The 22,950-nt window shown below is 47.1% G+C and overlaps 1 protein-coding gene and 1 long non-coding RNA gene across 3 annotated transcripts; one reads left to right on the top strand and one right to left on the bottom strand.

Annotated features, from left to right (window-relative positions):
* Positions 1-14,827: 14,827 nt before the first annotated feature.
* LOC311611180 lies at positions 14,828-15,646 on the top strand. 2 transcript variants are annotated; one of them, XR_014793077.1, is made up of 2 exons: positions 14,828-15,053; positions 15,417-15,646. It is a non-coding gene; the product is annotated as an uncharacterized lncRNA (long non-coding RNA). The 2 variants fall into 2 exon arrangements; XR_014793078.1 differs by having other exon boundaries at positions 15,277-15,646.
* Positions 15,647-16,001: 355 nt separating this feature from the next.
* ERAL1 (Era like 12S mitochondrial rRNA chaperone 1) lies at positions 16,002-20,257 on the bottom strand. Its single transcript, XM_084862984.1, has 10 exons — positions 19,931-20,257; positions 18,692-18,819; positions 18,500-18,577; positions 18,043-18,089; positions 17,822-17,883; positions 17,565-17,677; positions 17,224-17,472; positions 16,939-17,088; positions 16,742-16,822; positions 16,002-16,627 (listed from the first exon to the last, which is right to left on the bottom strand). The coding sequence occupies exons 1-10, from the start codon at positions 20,217-20,219 to the stop codon at positions 16,460-16,462; spliced, it is 1,365 nt and encodes a 454-aa protein (XP_084719110.1). The 5' UTR covers positions 20,220-20,257; the 3' UTR covers positions 16,002-16,459.
* Positions 20,258-22,950: the final 2,693 nt, after the last annotated feature.

Here is a 22,950-nt window from a genome sequence, read left to right as displayed (position 1 = left end):
GTAACTTCATCTTTCTGGGCTTCAATATTCTTATTCAGTTTACAAATTTAACGCTTCCAGGTATTGTCCTATAAGATGCTGAGGAGATTGCAATGAACAGAACAAATCCATAGCTTTTATAACTTGCACTCAAATGGGGGAAACGAAATAAGAAAAATTACGTATACAGTATGTTACGTGACGGCGTGTACTAAGAAGAAAAAAATAAAACTCTCAAAGAACTAGGAAGTTTGGGAGGGTGTTGAAATTTCAGGGTGTTGAAGGAAGACCTATTTGAGAAATAAAGGTTAAAACTACATGTATTATGAAACAATGTCTCTATACTGCTTATTTTAAATTCCAAAGGTGACATCTCTGAGAATAAAACATTTTTCAAATGAAAGGTAAAAGAATAAGCAATGCAGATGTATGAGGGACAGAGCTTCCCACCAAAGACCTCCAGGGTGGGAGTGTGTCTGCCATGATTGAAGGACAGCAAGGAGGTCAGTGTGTTGGAAGTGGGGAGTGAACCAGCAGCAGGGAGGTGGCAGTAGATGAGGTCAGGATGGAAATGTGGAACCTTCCTGTAACGGCTTATTTGGGTCAATTACTCTCAGACGGGAAACCACTGTTTTCAAAAACCAGGCTTTTGAAAGAGGAGTGATGTCCTCTGACATTTAAAAAGGTCGCTCTGCCCTAGCCGGTTTGACTCAGTGGATAGAGTGTCAGCCTGCAGACCAAAGGATCCTGGGTTCAATTCCAGTCAAGGGCACATACCTCCGTTGCAGGCTCCCCCCTGGTCCAGGCCCCGGTCAGGGCTCATGCAGGAGGCAATCAATGTGTCTCTCTCACATTGATGTTTCTGTCTTTCCCTCTCTCTTCCACTCTCCCTAAAAATTAACAGAAAATTAACATTGGGTGAGGATTAACAAAATATAATAATAATAATTAATAAAAAGATCATTCTAAGCACTGTGAAGATTTGTCTTCAAGGAAAAAAGACAATTTTTTTTTTTTAAATGGTGCTAGAACAACTGAATCTGTATGAAGGGAAAATTTTATCACAACCCCCACCTCACTCTATCAACAAAAACTAGTTTGAGATGGATCATAGACCTAGAGTCAAAACTCAAATCACAAAGCTTATAAAATAACGGGAATGTCTTTATAACCTTGGCATAGGCAAGATGTCTTGGGGGGGGGGGGTGAAGAAGACTATTAAAGACGAAATTGATAAATAAGAGCATATAATTGAGTTTGTTCATCAAAAGAAACTTAAGCCCTAGCTGGTTTGGCTCAATGGATAGAGCGTCGGCCTGTGGACTGAAGGGTCCTAGGTTCGACCCCAGCCAAGGGCTCACGCCTGGGTTGTGGGCTCAATCCTCAGTACAGGGCATGCAGGAAGCAGCCAATCAATGATTCTTTCATCATTGATGTTTCTATTTCTCTCTCCCTCTCCCTTCCTCTCTAAAATCAATAATATATGTATTTTTTTTTTTTTAAGAAACTTAGGCTGAAACCGGTTTGGCTCAGTGGATAGAGCATCGGCCTGTTGACTGAAATGTCCCAGGTTCGATTCTGGTCAAGGGCATGTACCTTGGTTGTGGGCACGTCCCCAGTGGGGTGTGCAGGAGGCAGCTGATCGATGATTCTCTCTCATCGATGTTTCTAGCTCTCTATCTCTATCTCTCTCCCTTCCTCTCTGTAAAAAAAAATCAATAAAATATATTTTTTTAAAAGAAAGAAAGAAAGAAAGAAAGAAAGAAAGAAAGAAAGAAAGAAAGAAAAAGAAAGAAACAAACATAAGCCCAGCAGGCTTGCCTCAGTGGCTGAGCTTTGACCTATGAACCAGAGGGTGATAGTTTGATTCCAGTCAGAGCACATGCCCGGGTTGCAGGCTCAATCCCCAGTGTGGAGATATAGGAAGCACCCAGTCAATGATTATCTCTCATCATTGATGCTTCTATCTCTCTCTCCCTCTCCCTTCCTCTCTGAAATCAATAAAAAATATATTAAAAATAAATAAGTACAGCCGAAACCAGTTTGGCTCAATGGATAGATCGTCGGCTTGGGGTCTGAAGGGTCCCGGATTCGATTCCGGTCAAGGGCATGTACCTTGGTTGTAGGGTGTGCAAGAGGCAGTTGATCAATGACTCTCTCTCATCGATTTTCTAACTTATCTCTCTCCCTTCCTCTCTGTACAAAATCAATAAAATATATTTTTTTAAAAAATGTTTTTTAAAAAAGAAACTTAAAAAGGCAAGTGCAGTCAGAAAAAAATATTTACAATGCATACATCTGGTAAAGGACTTGCATCCCATAATACCAAAACACCCCAATAAGAACATTGCTCTAAACACCCTCCTGAGAATAGATGGAGAGGGGTAAGCGAGGCGGCAGGGAGGCCAGCTGCTTCTCACCGGTATTGCAATAACACAGGTGAGTGTGATGGCCACTCTGACCAATGCGGGTGGGAAAGAAGCACTCAGAATCTGTATATATTTTGAACTAAGCAGAATTGCTGACATACTGGATATGAGAAAAAATGAAATTTAAAAAAAATGCCTTCAAGATGCCACATTCATGAATTTGAAGACTCAGTATTGCAAAAATATCAACTCTCCCCAATTGATCTATAGTTTCAATATAATCCCAATTAAAATCCCAAGAGAGTTTTTTGTTTTGTTTTTTTTACAAATGACTTTTTTAAATATATTTTATTGATTTTTTTTCAGAGAGGAAGGGAGAGGGATAGAGAGTTAGAAACATCGATGAGAGAAAATCATCGACCAGCTGCCTCCTGCACACACCCCACTGGGGATGTGCCCACAACCAAGGTACATGCCCTTGACCAGAATCGAACCTGGGACCTTTCAGTCCGCGGGCCGACGCTCTATCCACTGAGGCAAACCAGTTTTGGCTCAAGAGAATTTTAATTGGCAAACTGATTATGGGCAGTTGCACTTCGAGCCTGCCTGCTCTCTTTCTCTCTCTGAGAGTGTACTTTCGCTTTAATAAATTTTGCCACTGTCACTTGAACTCCTAAAAAAAACAACAAACCTAATTATGAAAGTTATAGGGAATTGCAAAAAGACCAAGAATAAGCAAGATAAACTTGAAAAAAAGCAAAGTTGGAAGATTTAACTATCAGTATCAAGACTTAAAGTTTTAGCCAAAACCGGTTTGGCTCAGTGGTAGAGCATCGGTCTGCAGACTGAAAGGTCCCAGGTTCGATTCCGGTCAGGGGCATGTACATTGGTTGCGGGCATATCCCCGGTAGGGGGTGTGCAAGAGGCAGCTGGTCGATGTTTCTCTCTCATCAACATTTCTACGTTTCTAGAGAGAGAGAGAGAAAGAGATGCCTGGCCAGCCCCCAGCTCTTTCAGCCCCCATCTGACAGACCTCAAGCCGATTGGGCCCAGCCTACCTCTTGAAATCCTGACCCCTGAAACGGTGAGAGCGAGTTTACATTTCCATGTTTGGGGAGGATTATCACACAGCAATGGATGATGGAATTCACACGCATAACTTCACTAGTCATCAGGGAAATGCAAATTAAAACCAGGATATCACTAACACCCCCCAGAGGGACTAAAAGGGAGAAGAGTAACAATACCAAGTGCAGATGAGGCTGTGGAGCAATTGGAGCTTTCCTCACTGCTGGTAGAACTGTGTGCCGAGTTTGACAGAATGTGGTACAGCTGAACATAGCATAGGTCTTGACCCAACCATTCCACTTCCTGCAGAAATATACATACATGGATGCACAAGAGTATTCATAGCAGCATTATGAGTAATGACCCTCAAAGTCAAACAACCAAATGTTTACCAATAGTAGAATGAATACAGTGTAGTATAATCAGGAAATTAAATACTACACAGTAGCCCTGGCTGCGTAGCTCAGTTGATCAGAGTGTTGTCCCAATACACCAGGGCTGTGGGTTTGTCCCCCGTCAGGGCACATACAAAAATTAATCAAAGAACACATAAGTGGAACAAAAACTCTGTGTTTCTCTCTCTCTTTCTCATCTCTGTAAAAATCACTCGATGAGTAAAAAAGAAGCCCTAGCGCGTCAGCCTGCAGACTGGAGGGTCTCAGGTTCAACTCAGGTCAAGGGGCACATACCTCAGTTGCAGGTTCCCCTGCCCTGATCCAGGTGCATCCAGGAAGCAGCCAATCGATGTGTCTCTCAGATTAATGTATCTCCCTCTCCCTCCCACTCTCTCTAAAATATCCTTGGGTGAGGATTAAAAAATAATAATAAATAAATAAGAAGTTAAATAAATAAGTACTACACAGTAATGAAAATAAACAAATTACTGATACATAGAATAACTTGAATGAATCTCAAAATGGCCCTAGCCGGTTTGATTCAGTGGATAGAGCCTCAGCCTGTGGACGGAAGGATCCTGGGTTCGATTATGGTCAAGGGCACCTGCCCAGGTTATGAGCCTTGATCCCCAGTAGGGGGCATGCAAGAGACAGCCGATCAATGATTCTCATCATTTATGCTTCTATCTCTCCCTTCTTCTCTGAGATCAATAAAAATACATTTAAGCCAAAACCGGTTTGGCTCAGTGGATAGAGCGTCGGCCTGTGGACTGAAAGGTCTCGGGTTCGATTCCAGTCAAGGGCATGTACCTTGGTTGTGGACACATCCCCAGTAGGGGGTGTGCAAGAGGCAGCTGGTCGATGTTTCTCTCTCATCGACATTTCTACGTTTCTAGCTCTCTATCTCTCTCCCTTCCTCTCTGTAAAAAAATCAATAAAATATATTTAAAAAAAAAAAAAAAGAAGTCAAGATAGAAGGTCATCTTTGGAGAGAAAGAGGGTCATGACCAAGAGGGGACACAGGCGGCTCCTGGGAATGTGCTGGTAAGCTTTTCTTTCTTGATCTGGGTGGTTCTTACATGGGTGTGTTCACTTTGTGATAATTCACTTCTGAGTTGTGTACTTTTTGAATGTATGCTGTACTTTAAAAAAAGTTAACTCAAAAATAAATTGCCACATGAAATATTACTTGGTCATAAAAAAAAGAATAAATCTTACTATTTGAGACAGCCTGGATGGACTTAGAGAGTATTATGCTAAATGAAATGTCAGATAGAGAAAGACAAATACCATATGATCTCACTTATGTGTGGAATCTAAAGAGCAAAATAAATAAACAGACAAAATTGAAACAGGCCCAGCCAGTATGGCTCCATGGTTGAGCATTGACCTATGAACCAGGAGGTCACAGTTCAATTCCCAGTCAGAACACATGCCTGGGTTGTGGGCTCAATCCATAGTGTAGGGCATGCAGGAGGCAGCCGATCAATGATTCTCTCTCATCATTGATGCTTCTATCTCTCTCTCTCCCTTTCTCTCTGAAATCAATAAAAAAATATATTTTTTTAAAAATTGAAACAGACATATAGATACAGAGAACAGATTGATGGTTGCCAGAGGAGAGAGGGCATAGGGAACTGGATAAAAAAAAGATTAACTTGCCGAAACCGGTTTGGCTCAGTAGATAGAGCATCAGCCTGCGGACTGAAAGGTCCCAAGTTCGGTTCCAGTCAAGGGCATGTGCATTGGTTGCGGGCACATCCCTAGTAGGAGGTGTGCGGGAGGCAGCTGGTCGATGTTTCTCTCTCATCGATGTTTCTAGCTCTCTATCCCTCTCCCTTCCTCTCTGTAAAAAAATCAATAAAAATATATTTTAAAAAAATAAAAAAAAAAGAAGTACAGCCCAGCAGAAACTGGTTTGGCTCAGTGGATAGAGCGTTGGTCTGTGGACTGAAAGGTCCCAGGTTCGATTCCGGGCAAGGGCATGTACATTGGTTGCGGGCACATTCCCGGTGGTGGGGGGGTGCAGAAGGCAGCTGGTTGATTATTCTCTCTCATTGATGTTTCTAGCTCTCTATCCCTCTCCCTTCCTCTCTGTAAAAAATCAATAAAATATATTAAGAAGAAGAAGAAGAAGAAGCAGAAGAAGAAGAAGAAGAAGAAGAAGAAGAAGAGCTCAGCTGGTGTGGCTCAGTGGTTGAAAGTTGCCCTATGAACCACGAGATCCCCGGTTCAATTCCTAGTCAGGGCACATGCCTGAGTTTGGGGCTTGATCCCGGGGTGGGGGGTGGGAGTAATGTGGGAGGCAGCCGATCTCAGTGATTCTCTCTCATCATTGATGTTTCTCTCCCTCTTCCTTCCTCTCTGAAATCAATTAAATAGAGGGAAATGGCTCTCAGGGTTGACTCATGGATTAGTAAAAGGCGAAAGATTTATGCGGTCTGAAGAGAAACCAGAGCATTGACTCATGGATTAAATGAGTACAACATATATGTCATTTTAGTAATCAGTTGGAAGACAAAATTAAAATTTTCAAAAATGCCTGCGAGAAGACTTTATACTAGTAAGCTGGCTACCAAGCAAATACATGCTAACTGCTCACAGAGTGCCATGCTTGAAGCTAATATGAACTCTGTCATTTAGTTATTATAATAACCATATATAACCCCAGGCTCAATTCTTGAACCTCAATCACTGAGCCACACCAGCTGGGCCTCTATTTTATAAAACGAGGAAACTAAAAATAAATAAATAAATAAATAAATAAATAAATAAATAAATAAAAGGAGGAAACTGAGAAGCTTGGAAGTGAAGGAACTTGCCAAGGTCACACAGTGTCTGAGCCAATCCCAGCACTGGAAGCCAGACTCCACGGCTCTGAGATTCCTGCTCTTTTTATTATTTATTATTTATTATTATTATTATTATTATTATTATTATTATTATTATTTTATTGATTGATGAGAGAGAGAAAGAGAGAAAGACATTGTTCCACTTATCTATGCACTCATTGCTTGTTTCTTGTGACCTGACCAGAGATTGAACCCACAACCTTGGCATATCAGGACAAAGCTCTAACCAAATGAGCTACCAGGGCCCTGAGACTCCTACTCTTTTTACTACTTTCTGTTGCCCCTCAGGAAAGGGAGGCCTGGGTAGCTGCGTGGGGTCCAACGAGGAGGTGGGCCTCGTTAACCTAAGTGTCAGGGACAATGGCTAACAGAGGAAATGCTCCGAGGGGCCTGGGAAAGGCAGCCTTTAATGCAGGAACCTTGCGGAAAGAGGCTTGAAGGGTGCTGGAGAGGAGAAGGGGCAGTAATTTGGGAGCAGAGGGAGGGGGTGACGCACCTGCATTAAAGCCAATGGACTCTGAGAATGGAGCAAACCAGGCCTCCATCCCCAGAGCCTGGAACCAGGAAGGGGGACGGTGGAGTACAGAGCCTCTAGTCTAAGTGCTTAGAGGCCTGCCCAGGGACCTGGGATGAGGCACAAGAGTGCAGACTGGGCTCCTGGAGGGCACAGGGAATGCTGCTCCCCCACTTCCTGTGCTCATGGCTCCAACCTTGAGAACTGGGTATGGGGGACACAGGGGCCCCCTCCCTTCTCTGTCCTTTCTAACCCCCTCTGGGCCTGAGGCCCAGCACGGAGGGGGTTAAAGGCCCTGGAGCCTTTGCCTGGAGAGTGTGGGGGGCAGGGACCTGTGAAGGAGCCTTGCCAGGCCTGATAATCCAGGCGGCCTATCTCTCCAGGCAGCTGTGGCGCAGACAGGTTGTCCTGGCAGGGAGGGTGGGTGGTAAGGGCCTGGCTGATGGCGGGAAGGATTTGAGGAGAGAGGGACACTAAGGCTCTCTGGGGATACTTTCCCATCTAACAGCTACCTTTAGGACTGTGCACGGAGACTGGACAGGCCAGGGCTGGAGTCTGGCTGGACATGGGGATTCCCACTGACCCAGAGAACAGGGACCGGGAGCTAAAGAACAGACTTAGGGAGATGTTAACTGAAAAGGCTTTGTTTCTGACTCAATATGTGCCCGGGCAGATATGCACTATCATGTACATCTGCACAGGTATGAGAGTGAGCACACATGCCCCTCGTACATGCCCCTCTGGGAAGGACAAGTGGGAAAAGCCTCTGCAAAGCCAGGACGTTGAAAACACAGCATTTTAAGCCCATTTTCCTGATAAGGAAGACAGAACTCCAAGGGCAGGGCAGGGTGCAGGGCCCGGGTCCACTCTGCAGGTAGAGAGGAGCCCTGGCTCTGGCAGATCCAGAGCTGTGCTTTCCCCTTCCGGCTCTGAGTCTGTCCTGGCCAGATGGTCTAGAACCGTGGTCGGCAAACTGCGGCTTGCGAGCCACATGCGGCTCTTTGGCCCCTGGACTGTGGCTCTTCCACAAAATACCATGGCCTGGGCGAGTCTATTTTGAAGAAGTGGTGTTAGAAGAAGTTTAAGTTTAAAAAATCTGGCTCTCAAAAGAAATTTCAATCGTTGTCCTGTTGATATTTGGCTCTGTTGACTAATAAGTTTGCCGACCGCTGGTCTAGAAGAAAAGCAAGGACTCTTAAGGCACAACCCCTGAACCAGAAAGGCTGAGGCTCTCTCTGCTGGTTCAAGCCAAGGAGGCCTGGGGTTCCAGGGTATGTGAGCTCCATGCGAGGGCCTGGCTCACAGCTGCAGAGGCTCTGTCAGAGGAAAGAGAGGGGGTTGTTGTTTGGCTGGAGGTGGCCAAGAGCAGTTTGTGGAAAAGGCTTTAAAAGGAGGCAGTGGAAGCAAGGATGGAATTCTTGCATCCCGCAGTAGCTTCCCACACTTTCTTTCATGGACTCTTCCCAAGGATCTTGTGATTTTGCCATCCCCATTTGAGAGATGGAGTAAACGTTACACTCAGAAGCACATTACTGGTAAGTGGAAAAACTCAGGTCTGATTCCATTGCCTCAAAGGCCCCACAGAGCCTAGGCTGCTTTTGCTCAGTGGTTAGAGTGTCGGCCCACAAACTGAAGGGTCATAGATTCGATTTTGATCAAGGGCAACCTCAGCCGCAGGCTCAGTCCCCAACCCAGATCAGAGTGCATGTGGGAGGCACCCGATTGATGTGTTTCTCTCACATTGATGTTTCTGTCTTTCCCCTTTCCTTCCACTCTCTAAAAATCAATGGAGAAGGTATCCTCAGGTAAGGATTGACCAAAAATTAATTAAAAGCCCCTCAGAGACACATACACAAAATCAACTTCATTTAGAGCAGGTCTGTGCACAGAACCTGCAGTGGAGTCTGGAGAGTAGAGCTGCTCTTTTTCTTTCTTTCTTTAAAATTTATTTTTATTGATTTCACGGAGGAAGGGGAAGAGAGAGAGACAGAGAGAGAGAGAGAGAGAAAAAACCATCAATAATGAGAGAGAATCATTGATCAGCTGCCTCCTGCACACCCCACAGAGGGTATTGAGCCTGCAACCTAGGTATGTCCCCTGACCTCTTGGTTCAGAGGTTGAAGCTCAACCACTGAGCCACACAGGCCAGGCCTGCCTCTTTTTCTGACTTACTGTGTGATTCAGGGCCACACATTTTCTCCAGAAGCCTCAGTATCTCTACTATAAAATTTGCATGCAACCATCTTTTGGAGACTGGTGGACAAAGTCCTGGCAAAGCCCCCACGGGCCCCACTGCATCCAGGTTCATTGCTCAACATGTGCACTTGCTCATGGGGCCAGAAGGCATGGAGAGTGTAAAAGCATTTGAGCACACGTTGGCCCTGTCTGCGGGGCTGGCATCTATTCTGTGTGAGGCATCCTCTGAGCACCTCTCAGAACAAAGCCCGCGAAGGGTGCTGGAGCCACAGAAAGTCATCGGACAAGGTGTGGCTATTAGAGACGAGCAAGGAACGGTGAATTCTCACAGGGTAACGAGGAAAACAGAGCAGGTCCAAAGTCTGGACCCAGAGGGGCAAGTGTCAGGACGGGTTAGAAGCTTCAGAGGCTGGTCATGATGAAAGGAAACGGGGATTAAGCTGGGATAAAAGGCAATCGCCAGCACTTGTCTCTGACAAACCCCGAGATCTCAAGCTGCCATCTACCGCACGGGAGGAAAGATTAGAACAGTTTCCAGCTTTTCTTTTTCCACACCGCTTAAGCTGCTAGAAGCTGGCTCTTGCTTTGGGGCTCCTGTATCTAAAGCAAAGCAGGAGAGCAAGAGCCTCCCAGAACTTCTCAAAGTCCTCAGTTCCAGGATGGGTTTTGCTGCTGATTGGGCTAGGAGTGAGACATTGAATATTATTGAGCCTTTTTCGTGTTTGCCAACTTCATGAAACTTAATAAAGCAACCAAGAAGAAATGAAGAGTAATTTTATTATAATAAAACAAACAAAATGGAGGCATGCCCGCCCTCTCGGGAGCATGCCTGCCTTCCCCTGCCCTTTCTCTCTCCCCCAGGAGCGTTCCTTTTGCTGTTCTCTCTCCTCAGCTCCAAGGGCCCAATTTTGTCTCAGTAACTTGTTTCCTGAGCCCATTTCTTCTCGGGCTCACTTTGACTACCTCTGTGACTTTCTAAATGAACTTTTTCTGATCATTTGGGGGAGAGAGTAATTTTACTCAACCAATAGGAAATTAGTAGTAATTTTATTAGCTAAACCTATTCTTTTTTAAAAATATATTTTTATTGATTTTCTAGAGGAAGGGAGCCATGCCTCACCCTGGGGATTGAGCCTGAATCCCAGGCATGTGCCCTGACTGACCCAGTGAATTTCTGGTGCGTGGGATGATGCTCTACCAGCTGAGCCACACCAGCCAGGACTGAACATTTAAAAAAAAAATTTTTTTATTGATTTCAGAGAGAAAGGAAGAGGGAGAGATAGATAGAAACAGCAGTCATGAGAGAAAATCATTGATCGGCTGCCTCCTGCAAGTCCCCCACTGGGGACTGAGCCCACAACCCTGGCATGTGCCCTTAACCAGAATCGAACCTGGGATCTTTCAGTTTGCAGGCCAACGCTCTATCCACTGAGCCAAACCGGCTAGGGCTGAACATATTTTTTAATGAGTGTGTCTATGTGGGCATCATCCCTTTGTGTGTCTATGTGGGCATCATACACGTGTTTTACACATTAAGTGTGTGTCTGTGTATCTGTGGGCATACACTGTGGTCTTTCTGTTCCTCTTAAGGACCTAGATCCCCTGATGCTGAGAGGTAGAGGGAACACTGAAGCAGTGAATGATCCTTTCCCTTCCTCTGGGCTTCAGTTTCTTCTCCTATATACATGAGGGACTTGAACTCCATGATTTTGAAGGACTATAACTTCATCACTTGCCACATAGTTTAAGGACTTCATTCAAAAGCCTGGTGGGTTTGGCTCAGTGGTTAGAGCATTGGCTCATTGACCAAAGGGTTGTGGGTTCAATTCCTGGTCCAGGGCACATACCTGGGTCGTAAGTTCAATCCCCAGCCCTGGTCAGCAGGAAGCAACCGCCACTGTGTCTCTCTCCCATTAAAGTTTCTCTCACTTTCCTCATCCTCCTCCCTCCCTCCCTTCTACTCTCTAAAACAGCGGTCGCCAACCTTTCTGAACACACAGTTGGCAACCGCTGCTCTAAAAATCAATAGAAATAATATCCTTGGGTGAAAAATTAAAAAAAAAAAATGTCTAAATAAGAGTCAAGGCCTGAAAGTTGCAATGGAAAGAACTAGAATTAGACTTGAGAAGGACAAGGTCCCAGACTAGTCCTCAGGAGAGCCTTGCAGCTCCTAGTCTGAAGTAAAAGCTCTTAGAATGCAAGGCTGAACCCAAGGTCCCACCCCCATGCTAGCCATGCAAAGGGTAGGTCTCCATAGGACTGGGAGAAAGGAAGGACCCCCACCTGAACCCCCTTTAGGGCTGAAGGAGGCACAGGGATTACAGGCAGCCTTCAGGAGATGGCGGGAAGTGTCCTCAGGTCCTACCTCGGCCCCAGCTGGCTCTGGATAAGCACAAAGGCCCCCACCCTGATAACCACAAGTCTGCTTATCAGGGCCCCCAGACCACCCCACCCAAGCTCACTCTCCTCCAGTCCACACCCTGATCACAGCCCCCTCCGCCCCAGCCTGGGGCCGCAGCCACACACCTCTGCTTGGCTGAGATACTGTTCTCCTTGAGCTTCCAGGACCCCTGGGTTCTGTCCCTGCTCACCTTTGGAGGTCAAGCACAAGGCTGGACTGTGAATGACAAAGTTTAGCCCTAATGCCTGAGGCCTTTACTCCGGGAAAGGAGCCTGAGTAGAAGGGGTCACAGGACAGGAAAGAGGGTCAGAGAGGGGCAAGAATAGACACAATTCCTCACTTGGTTAGAGCACCTGGGTTTACAAAGGTTTCTCACACTTATTTCTCACTTAATTCTTACAACTCCGTGAAGTGGCACTTTGCCCCCAGTCACATGCTCATGAGAGAGAAAAGGAGGGATGAAAACTGACATTGGTTCTCTACACGGTAGGCTCTCATCTGCGTTTGAAATGAATGCTGTTAAAAACAACAACAGCAACAACAACAACAACAACAAACAAACAAACAAGCCCAAGCCGGTTTGGCTCAGTGGTAGAGCATCGGTCTGCGGACTGAAAGGTCCCAGGTTCGATTCCGGTCAAGGGCATGTACATTGATTGCGGGCACATCCCCGGTAGGGGTTGTGCAAGAGGCAGCTGGTCAATGTTTCTCTCTCATCGACATTTCTAGTTCTCTATCCCTATCCCTTCCTCTCTGTAATAAATCAATAAAAATATATTTAAAAACAAACAAACAAACAAAAAACACAAAATTCAACCAAGTAAACTGCAAGGTCCAATTGGCTTTAAGGGATTCATGAATCCCATCTATAATAGCAACTAGAAAGGCTCTCTGAGGGGTTGTACAAAATAACGGGTTTTTATAGGAAGAAGAGTAGAGCAAGGGAGCTAGTAACAAAAGAAAGGAATATTTGGGGTCCTTGACTTTTTTAAGGGGAGGATGAGAAGGGTTTTTATCATGTGGATTGCCTCTTCTTTCTATGGGGGGTGGGGCGAATGGAGAGGGCTCACATGACAGATTACCTTACTGATGCATGACCTGGAGATTCCAGACTGATTACTGTATTTCTGGGAAAGGTCAAAACTTCAATTATATCAGATAATCTAGGTTTGCTATCATGGGCTTTTAGCACAGTGACATCATTTTGGGCAGGTGATATTCTCTTAAAGTGCTCATATCCATCATCCTGGCAACCATTTTATATTTGAGGAAACTGAAGCTGAGGGAACTTGGTCCAAAGTCACAGAGTTGAATGCAGTAGAGTTGGGACTGTCACTCAAGGCCTGTTACCTCTAAACCTGGGCTCTCTCAATGGCCTTGACCTGCTTTCAAGAATATTTCATGTACCCTGGCTGGGTGGCTCAGTTGACTGGAGTGCTGTCCTGTCAATTCCCAGTCAGGGCACATACCTAGGTTGTGATTTCAATCCCCATTTGGGCTGTGTATCAGAGGCAACTGATCGATGTTTCTCACATCCATGTTTCTCTCTCTCCATTTCCTCTCTAAAAATCAGTAAGAAAACATATCCTTGGGTGAGAACTGTAAAAAATAAATTAAAAAAACAAATAAGAATCTTCTAGCCTGGCTGGTTGAGCACTGACCTATGAACCAGGATGGTCATAGTTTGATTCCTGGTCAGGGCACAAGCCCAGGTTGCAGGCCCATGGGGGTGTGCAGGAAGCAATCAACAATTCTCTCTCATCATTGGTGTTTCTATCTCTCCCTCTCTGAAATCAATAAGAATAATTTAAATTAAAAAAGAATATACTATAAGCTTTCAGATGTTCAACAACAGGCCTCACCTGTGGCCTTCAGTGAGCCTGTGGGAAGAGGGTGAGGCAGGAATTAACTTGCTTGAACCCCTCCTGTGGGCTGGCACTAGCACTGTGTTAAGTGTTTTACTGGTAGCTAAGCACCTGCTCTCTGTGAACTGGGGACTGCTATTATTGCTATTTACAAAGGAGAACAGGGACAGTCCAAGAGAGAAAATGACCTGCCTAAGAGAGCAACACCTTAGTCCATCTGCCTTCCCAGGCCAAAGTCTCTCTCCTCCCCCACATTACATCGGGTTCGGTTCCATGTCAATCATTTGACATGAATGTCTAGTCCCTACTCTGTGGTAGAGATACATTAGTTTATAAATAAGACCCTCATAATTATTTACTTAATGCAAATAATCATACAAATAAATGAGCCCATAACTGGGGGGTTTAACTAACCAGGGAAGACTTCCCAGAAGAGGTGACCTTTAGATATCTGAAGTGGGAACAGGAGCTAACTAGACAAGAAAGGAGGGGAGATCATGCCAACCAGGGAAAAACATGTGCCAAGGTTCGGTGGCATCAGGAGCTAGGACACCTCCAAGGAACCAGAAGATTGGGTCTCGCCTCCCACTCCCCATCCTGGCCTCATCTTCCCCTGCAGAGAAGGAGGGTAACTTGCCTCCCAGAACACAGACCAGATTGTCTAGGAGAGGAAAGATGGAAGAAACAGATGTGTGTCCCCCAAGAATGGGGTCTAATAGAAGCCCTGCTTTGAGGAGTCTCATCTTCCCCAGAGGCAGAGAACCAAATACTGCCAGGCTAAGTGCCTTGATCTAAGTGCCCCCTTATGTGGGCTCTCACAAGAGTTTGGGATTCAGCTGCCTTCAAATTTCCCGGCAGGGCACATACCTAGAGGACCTTGCCATGGCTGAGGTGGGCCAGGGGTCTGCCTGCCTAGGTCTGGCCTCCTTGGGCTTAGCACAAAAGTAGACAGGGACTTCGGGACTGAAATTTAGGACAGAGCATGTCCCAGGAATCTAGAGATCCAGCTGTAAGGATCCTCCCTACCTTACTGGATTCAACTAACAGTCCCATAAAAACACAAAACAAAACAAAAAACCTCCACCAGCAATTCTCATAAGCCCTGAAAAATGGGATGAGGCTGCTCTTTCTCCTCCCTGGCCCAGCAGATAGGTGGCCAGTTTTATGGGATGAGAGTAAAGAGTGGATCCTAGGCTTAGCAAGGCCCATAAGAGCATGTGAGAAAGGGCGTAATAGGGAGAGGGGCCAGTGACCTTCCTTCCAAGGTGTTCAGCAGGGAAAGGGTTAAGAGGCAGGGCCTTCCCCAGGGGCAAGTGCCACACCCAGAGGAGGGGCCAATAGATTAAAAGGCGAACACTTGGGAGTAGAGGCAGGGACCGCGTCTCTTCCTCTCCAGTCTGCAGTTCCTGCCTAGGTGAGTGCCCCTCCTTTGGGTCTGTGGGTTGGTCTAACCTGAGGCGATCTTCTCCCTCATTATGAGATCTCAGGTTTAACGCCGTGCTGGGTCCCTACGGCCGATTTCATTCAGGTCCTTGCTCTGCAGAGTTCCCTGGGCCAGTTCCCTTCCCCGTACCCACATGGGAAGCTTTTTTTTTTTTTTTTTTTTTTTTTAAATATATTTTATTGATTTTGTACAGAGAGGAAGAGAGAGGGATAGAGAGTTAGAAACATCAAAGAGAGAGTCATCGATCAGCTGCCTCCTGCACGACCCCTGCTGGGGATGTGCCTGCAACCAAGGTACATGCCCTTGACCGGAATCAAACCCGGGACCCTTCAGTCCGCAGGCTGACGCTCTAGCCACTGAGCCAAACCGGTTTCGGCACACATGGGAAGCTCTTGACTACAGAATCAAAGTGCTAGGCCAGGAGCTGTGGAGCCAGAACAGGGGAGCTGTGTGTGTCCGGACCGTCCTGCTCTGCCCCCAGGCCCTGGCCTTCCCGGCTGCAGCGCTCTCCAAGCCGCTTCCTGTGACCCTGCAGGGCCCTGGCCGGGATATCATCGTATACTGTAAGTTTGCAATGAGACACTACAGTATAGATGATGTACTAGCCCGGGCCCCCTCGGCTCTGGAGCCTGATGAGGGGCGGAGGATGCCACAGCCCATCTCGCCCGCCGCGGCCTAGCACAGCCTGCCTGCGCACAGGGCACTTGGGAATGGCGAGGAAACCGTTACCATTACTGAGTTTAGTAATGGTAACGGTTCTTTTGCTGCACCCAGAAAACGTGCCAAGAAGAGAACTCGGAACCCTGGAGCAGACGACTGGAAGGGAGGGAGACTCCAGCTCGGACAACAGGGTGGGGGTGAGGGGATGGGTAGGTTTTCTCTTTTCTGTTCTAAAGAAATAAAGGTGAGAAGCAGAAGGCTTGTCTTTTAACTTTATTTGGATCCAAGAATGGGGAGCATGAGGGGTGGGAGGCAACAAGGATGTGGGGGGAACAGGTGGGAGGCACCACCTCACTCGGGACACGTGGGTCCTTGTGTGACTTCAGGGGGAGGATCTGAGAGGGAGGAAAAGATCTCCTTTCTGGGGGGTGGAGGCGGCTGGGGAGAGGTCAATGGGGGGAAAAGGAGACGTATGTAATACTTTTAACAATAAAGAATTAAAAAAAAAATAGATCTCTCTGCTACCCACTGGCAACTCGGGGAGAAACTTTGGGCCCAATGACGGGAGGAAGCAGGAGGCACTGCTCCCACCAAGGGGCCAACTTCTAGACCAAAGTGCCTGTGTCCCAGTGAGAGGCCTTAGCTGGGGACTGAGCTAACGGGTTCCAGTCAGTCAGTACCATGCCCCCCACTAGTCTCTGCAGGGACAATCCTGGTCAGTAGCTCCTGCCAGAAGCATGGGCTGCGAGAGCAGAGGGTGGTCCATCGGAGAGCTTCACAGAGAGGCGGAGCTGAACGTCACAGAGGAAGATGTTCATGAGGTCGCGGCCCGCCTCATCTGCAATCCTGGAAATCAGGCTCCCCTTGGGGCCAATCAGGATCCTCTGAGGGTGGGATAAAAGAGAGGGACCCTGAGCTGGCTATCAGAGCTCCCTATCAGGAAGAGAACCCCTGCCTGAGAGAGCCTTCCTCTCTCCTCCAAGCCCAGCCCTGCTTACCACATGTGATTCTTTGTGCACCAGAAGCCTCTGTACGATCACCAGCTGCCCGCTTGGCCCTTCCTCCCACACAATGGTTTTCTGCACAGGGAAACGTCAGTCAGACAGATCCAAACCCCTACCCCACCCCCGGCACCCAGCTGCCTTGCTCTGAGTGCAACTGGTGGAGAGCCCCAGATCCTCTCCCCGGGCTGTACCTGCTGCACGCTGTAGGGCATCTCCAGGGGCAGGTGTTCTAGGAGTTTCTCCCGGATGATGTTGGAGCAGATCTCCTCAGGTGTCTGGCTAGTGAGGACTTCACTGTGGAACTCCCAGAGCCCTGGCCGGGCCTGGGCCAGGAGGTATTGCTGTGGGTACAGAGGGAGTAGGTGAGCATCTCAGTTCCAACCAGGACTTTCCTACTCACTCTCGCTTCCAATAGGGACTCCGAGGCTTGTCTTCACGTGGTGGGAGCCAAAGGCCAGGCCATGGCCACGACTGACCTTTAGTACTGTCACATCCTCCTGGCTCAGGGCTGACAACATGAAGATCTCCTGGAAGTGAGGCCAGCCAGTCCTCCGAGGGCCTCTCCCAGACGGTGTGTTTGGGTCCTGAGCTGCTGGGCTGGGGCAGTGGATGCCTGGCTGTGACCCGAAGGCCTGCCTTATCTTGAGCTTCTTGCCATTGACCACCCCTTCAGTGAGGGCAGCCGTGAGCTCCAGGAGAACTGATTTCCTCTTTAGGCAATCTACCTGGGCATGGGGAATGAGCAGAGGGTGTGTGGTCAGCAAGGCGGGGGCCCCGGAAGGAAAGTAAACGCCTTCATCAGATAAGTGGTGCTCACCTTGTTCATGACAAGGATGCTGGGGACTTGGGAGAACTGGGTCAAGCACTGGAGCACTTTGGGGCTGAGCTGGTTCCGAGTCCACTTGTCAGAGACATCCACAAGGACTATGACTGGGAGAAGGTGGAAGGGTGGGGAGAACAAAGACATGACCGCTCTTTTCCTCACCCCCCAAGAACTTCCAGGGCGTGAGCTCTGGCCAAGCCCCTCTCCCAAACGATCAGGAATGGGCTTCAGATTCCCATCTTGAGCCTAACCCAGATCAGCAGATTCCATGCTCTTCCACGGATCTTCCAACAAAGAGAGCTCCAGATTGTGCCTGAGGGACAAACGAATATAAGTCAGGAGGGGCCTTATGACTGATTTACCCTGATGAGGGATGGGATGTGATAAAGGGCTTTTCCAGCCCCAATGATGGAATTTCCCCACCCACTCTTCAATATGCCCCCCCCCATAACCTTATTTCCATAACAATTACCTTTTTTTTTCAACAGGGCTGATCAGGCCAGGTGTGTCAAGTAGAATCTAAAAATCAGAAAAGAAGGTTTCTCAGACCCCCTGCCCTCAGGAGGAAAGATTATGACTGGAAGTGAGAGAAAGGCCGCCCTTCATGTCAGGAGCCTGCTCCCCCTACCTCCTGCCCCCCACTCCTTGGCCAAGCTGACTAGATATTTACCCTCTAACTTTGCTGAAATTGTAGATGGGATCCAGGAAGATGATGACTGTGATTACACAGAAGATTAGTAGGCAGTGAAGAGAAAATGAGACCTTTCTGACTAGATGCCGGAGGGGAAAGGTACAGAGACAACTGCTCCAGGCCTTAATGAAAGGAGACCCTTTTCCCTCACAGAAGTGAGTCTAAACGTCATTTTTTCAGGCCTAATACTAAGGGAGGTCCTTTTAGCTGCACCCTCTGTCCTGTTGCAGGTACCCACCACCTGAGCTTCTTCCTCCGTGATGACCCCCAGAGCCTGGCAGCGGGTGGTGTGCACCTTCTTGGAGACAGGAAACACCTGACAGAAACAAAGAAGTTCCAAGTGAGGTCCCAGTCCCTTTAAAACAACACATGGAGAGATGAAAAGGGGAGGGGGAGTGGGGAAAGAGGGGTTGTCAAGGATGTAGCATACTTTTCGGCCCAGCAGCTGGTTGGAGAGCGTTGACTTTCCTGCATTCGGGGCACCCAGAATGGCCACTCGTAGGACGCGGGGATTCGCAGGCATGTTGGGGGGATGAGCCAAGAGGTGATTCTGCTCATCTGTATGTGGGGACAGGAGGGGAATGAGGGAGAGTACAATCTGGATCCTGTCAGGCACAAAGTCCTACCCACCCACAAAGGGAGTAGGGATACAAGATGAGGTAACAGGTTGAAGCTGAGATGTGGCTTTGAGACTTTGTCTATTAATTAGTTTATATGATTTTATCAACTCCTCTAACTTCTCTAAATTCCTTAGATTTCTCATATGTAAAATGATGATATTAACAATACCTACTTATAACCTTCTTTAGACAATTAGAAATTGTGTAAAACCACTCAGCACAATCCCTGGCACTTAATACTCAATTACTAAAAAACAAACCAACAAACAAAACTCAATTACTGTGTGGAACTACCCTGTGTGGTTGTGCCTGTAAATACATTTGTACACGAGAACACAGACCAAATAAAGCCAGACATCCCTCCAATCCTGACAGTCACACCTACCTAAGGGAGTAATGAAGGCTCTGAAAGCATTCTGAGCCTTTTTTTTTTTTTTTTTTTATCTTATTGATTTTTTACAGAGAGGATGAGAGAGAAACATCAACCAGCTGCCTCCTGCACACCCCCCACCGGGGATGTGCCCGCAACCAAGGTACATGCCCTTGGCAGGAATCAAACCCGGGACCCCTCAGTTCGCAGACCGACACTCCACCGCTGAGCCAAACCGGTCTCGGCCCTTTTTTTTTATTTATTTTTTTGTGACCTTGCTTTACAATGACCAGTTTATGTGTCCAGACTCCATACCAGATCTAGTCTATACTACTCCTCTACAATAGAGGGTGCTATTTCCCAGGTGTAGTTCTGTGTCTTGACAAGTACAGAGGGTAACTTATTGGATAGAGTCAGCTTCCCACGTGTGCCTGGCCTGTGGTCCTTCAATCCCGTGTTTTGTGAGTGTTTCTGGTTGTCCCTCTGGCTTCCAAACTCTTAGAACCTAGTACCTCTCCCCTCTGACATCCTTCACTGCTCCTCTCTCGCTAGGTCTTTAGGTTGTTTTCTGTAACACAGGGCCAAAAATAATATCCCCAGATTGAGGGTTTTCCCCGATACGGTACTTTCAGTGATAAACACCGTGACAGTCTCGGGCAAATCTATCTGAGCCCTTTACCTCTGTTCATGGACACGGCGGGGACGCGAGGAGTCAAGGTTAACGAACTGTCGGGCTGAGAGAGTCCGAGGATGCGATCCAGGGCCGAGTTCGGGCCATAACGCCTAGAAGCTGAGGCCAGGAGGGGGCCAGAGGAAGTGGCGCCTGCAGCACAGGACACGCACCTCCGCTGACAGCCCAGGAGGGACGGGAACCGGGTCGCCCACTCCCTCGCGGCGACAGGGCCCAGTTGCCAAAGCCCTAACACCGCGGGGAAGAGCGCAGCCCCGCGCCGGCCCGGGGCAGCCATCACAGCCGCAAAGCACTCTGGGAATTGACCGGGAACTCCCCTGCGATTGGCCAGGACGGCAGCGAGTGGAGAGAGCTGGATTGGCCCTCAGAGGGGCGGCACCGGCGACGTGGGGAGGGGGTGCGGGAGAACTACTCAGGAAACTGGCCGAGACCCAGAAAAGGGAGAAGTAATTATTTAGAGTGAGAGCATGATGATCGTTTTTGGAGTCCTATAAAAATCGTGTTTTGTTTTGTTTTTTTCTTTTCTGCCAGCTTTATAAAAGGTCCTTCTAGCACAGTCTCCCGAAAGACTACAACTCCCACAAGGCCACGCGGCAGAAATCGTTCTCCTAGCGCCAGGTTTCACCCAGCTGGAGAAACCCGAGCACCGAAGGAGTCGTGGTGGTGGCGAAGCGGCGGGCACTGACCCACCGGGCTCCGTAAGGGTCATTTTAGTCCTCTCCAGCCTCAGGCTTGCAGGATCCTCTCCCAGTTCCACACTGAACTCGTCTCACGGTCGGGAGCGGCATCCGGCCGTCTTCACTTTCACTGTATGCGAGCCTCCTGCGAGGAGTGATGCCTGGGTCGGTGTTCCTGATGAGCAGCTCTCCCGATATTTCCCGGCTGTAAACCTCAGCTACTGTCTCCTCCCTGGGGTCCTTCCATTCTGGAGAAAAGGCAGAGGGTCTGCAAAAGGAGAAGAAACTGTTTAGTCATCTAGGCTCCCCCAGACTGCCTTAGCGGCCTGAGGAGCTTGATTTACCTTGGCGGATTTGTGGCCTAAAGCCCCCTTCATCCTTTGGAGTTTCTCAATCAGACTCTCGAAATGGAGAGAGAACTGCTGCGGGAATTGAAGAGGATGGGAATTCATTAAGTATATGCTGTATATAGGCCCTGTCAGGATTCTGGGGATACACCAATAAACAAAACAAACAAAATTCTCCCATCGCTTGCATCCTGGGGACTGTGTGTGTGTGTGATATTGGTCACCTGACAGGAACAGTTCCGTAGAGTGATCTGGATAAATGGAATGGGTTTAAGAGAAAATGAGAGGGGAGGAATTGAGGATAGCCAGAATATATATAAAACTCTTCCTAGAGATGCAGAGCAGAAGGGAGTGGTAACCGAAGAGGAGAGAAAGGAGTAGGGTTAAGAGAGAGTTTTATTTTATTTTATTTTTAAAATATATTTTATTGATTTTTTTACAGAGAGGAAGGGAGAGGGATAGAGAGCCAGAAACGTCGATGAGAGAGAAACATCGACCAGCTGCCTCTTGCACACCCCCTGCCGGGGATGTGCCGGCAACAAATGTACATGTCCTTGACCGGAATCGAACCTGGGACCTTTCAGTCTGCAGACTGACGCTCTACCACTGAGCCAAACCGGTTTCGGCTATTTTATTTTTTTTTAAGATGGGCAATTTTGTTTGTTCATAGCAATGACCTCATAGTAGAGAGGAAAAAATTGATGATACAGGACAGAGAGGAGAGAAGGATTGGAAGATGGTGAGAACCAGCTGGCTAGGCTGCTGTTTTAGGAATGGAGGCTGTGTCCAGAGAAGCTGAGTGACACAGGATTGACAGAGCCAGGGCAGCCAAATACACTGATGGTTTGCACATGGCACCAGGTTCCAGCTTTCAGGCTGCCTGCTCTACTAGTGGAAGAAACAGCTTTTTGGGAACATGATATTCTGGATGTTCTTTGGGCACCCATATGCCCAAAAACCAAGACGCCACTAAATACAGGACAGCCAGCACTCAGGAAAATACAAAATCTTTCATGGACAGTAAGGGGAAATGCATTTAGCTGCAATTAAGGTGAAGGGAAATTTCAGGTTAAACAGTGAATGAAGAGTTTAATTACATAAATGCAAAGTTACTCAAGGAACACATATTAAATACTACAGTTCTGGCAATAGACAATACTATGGAAGAATCCCAGGGAGGATAAAAAATTAGAGGAAATGAGTCAAAGTGTCTTGTTAATTCTCTTCTTTCCCAGAAAATTTCCCTCAACTGACATTGGGGGAGAATTTGGTATTTTGTGAGGTTAGGAGAAGCTAATTAAATGAAGCACAGGCTGTCTGGGTTCATATCTCAGTTTGACACAAGTTATGTGATTTTTGGATAAGTTATTTAAACTTTTCAGGTGTCAGTTTCCTCACCTGTAACATGAAGATGATAATAAAAATATATGTTCATGTGAATCTAGAATTTAACACAATGCAGGTTGTCAATAAATGTTCATATCTTAAGGCTAAATGTTTTTGCACCTTCAGAAACCTTTTTCCATAAATTTATTTTCTGTATGGACAGTTTATCTTTGTGCTGTGTTCATGTCAGCATTTAAAAAAAATGCTTAATCGTTTTCATCTGAAAAGCAAAAATAACCCCTCCTTGATTCAAAATCTTGTTCCAAATAGGTGTCATTTTATCTTACTTAAATAGTGCAGTGACGGTGGAAAGATTTAAGGGGATAGAGTTGGAAGGAGATGGTGCCTATGGCCTCCTCTTCCAACTAGATTAATCCACAGTCCTTGCATACATTGAAGGCTTACTCCTAAGGCTTCAGCCACTTTGGCTTTCCATCTCTTAAATATACTAAACTCATTTCTGCCTCAGGGTCTTCAGGATCTTTGATCTTACCAATCTCCTCATGGCGCCAGTCTGACCAAGTCACTCCCAGTCCCATTTTTTTGTCACTTGATTCAAGTGAAATTTTTTCAGCTCAGTTGAATTTTTTTCAGTCCC

This window comes from Pipistrellus hanaki (assembly GCF_964339955.1).
Source record: "Pipistrellus hanaki genome assembly, chromosome: 16".
NCBI lineage: Eukaryota > Metazoa > Chordata > Mammalia > Chiroptera > Vespertilionidae > Pipistrellus > Pipistrellus hanaki.
The sequence above is the reverse complement of the archived record's forward strand: the minus strand, read 5'-3'. Positions and strand labels throughout refer to the sequence as shown.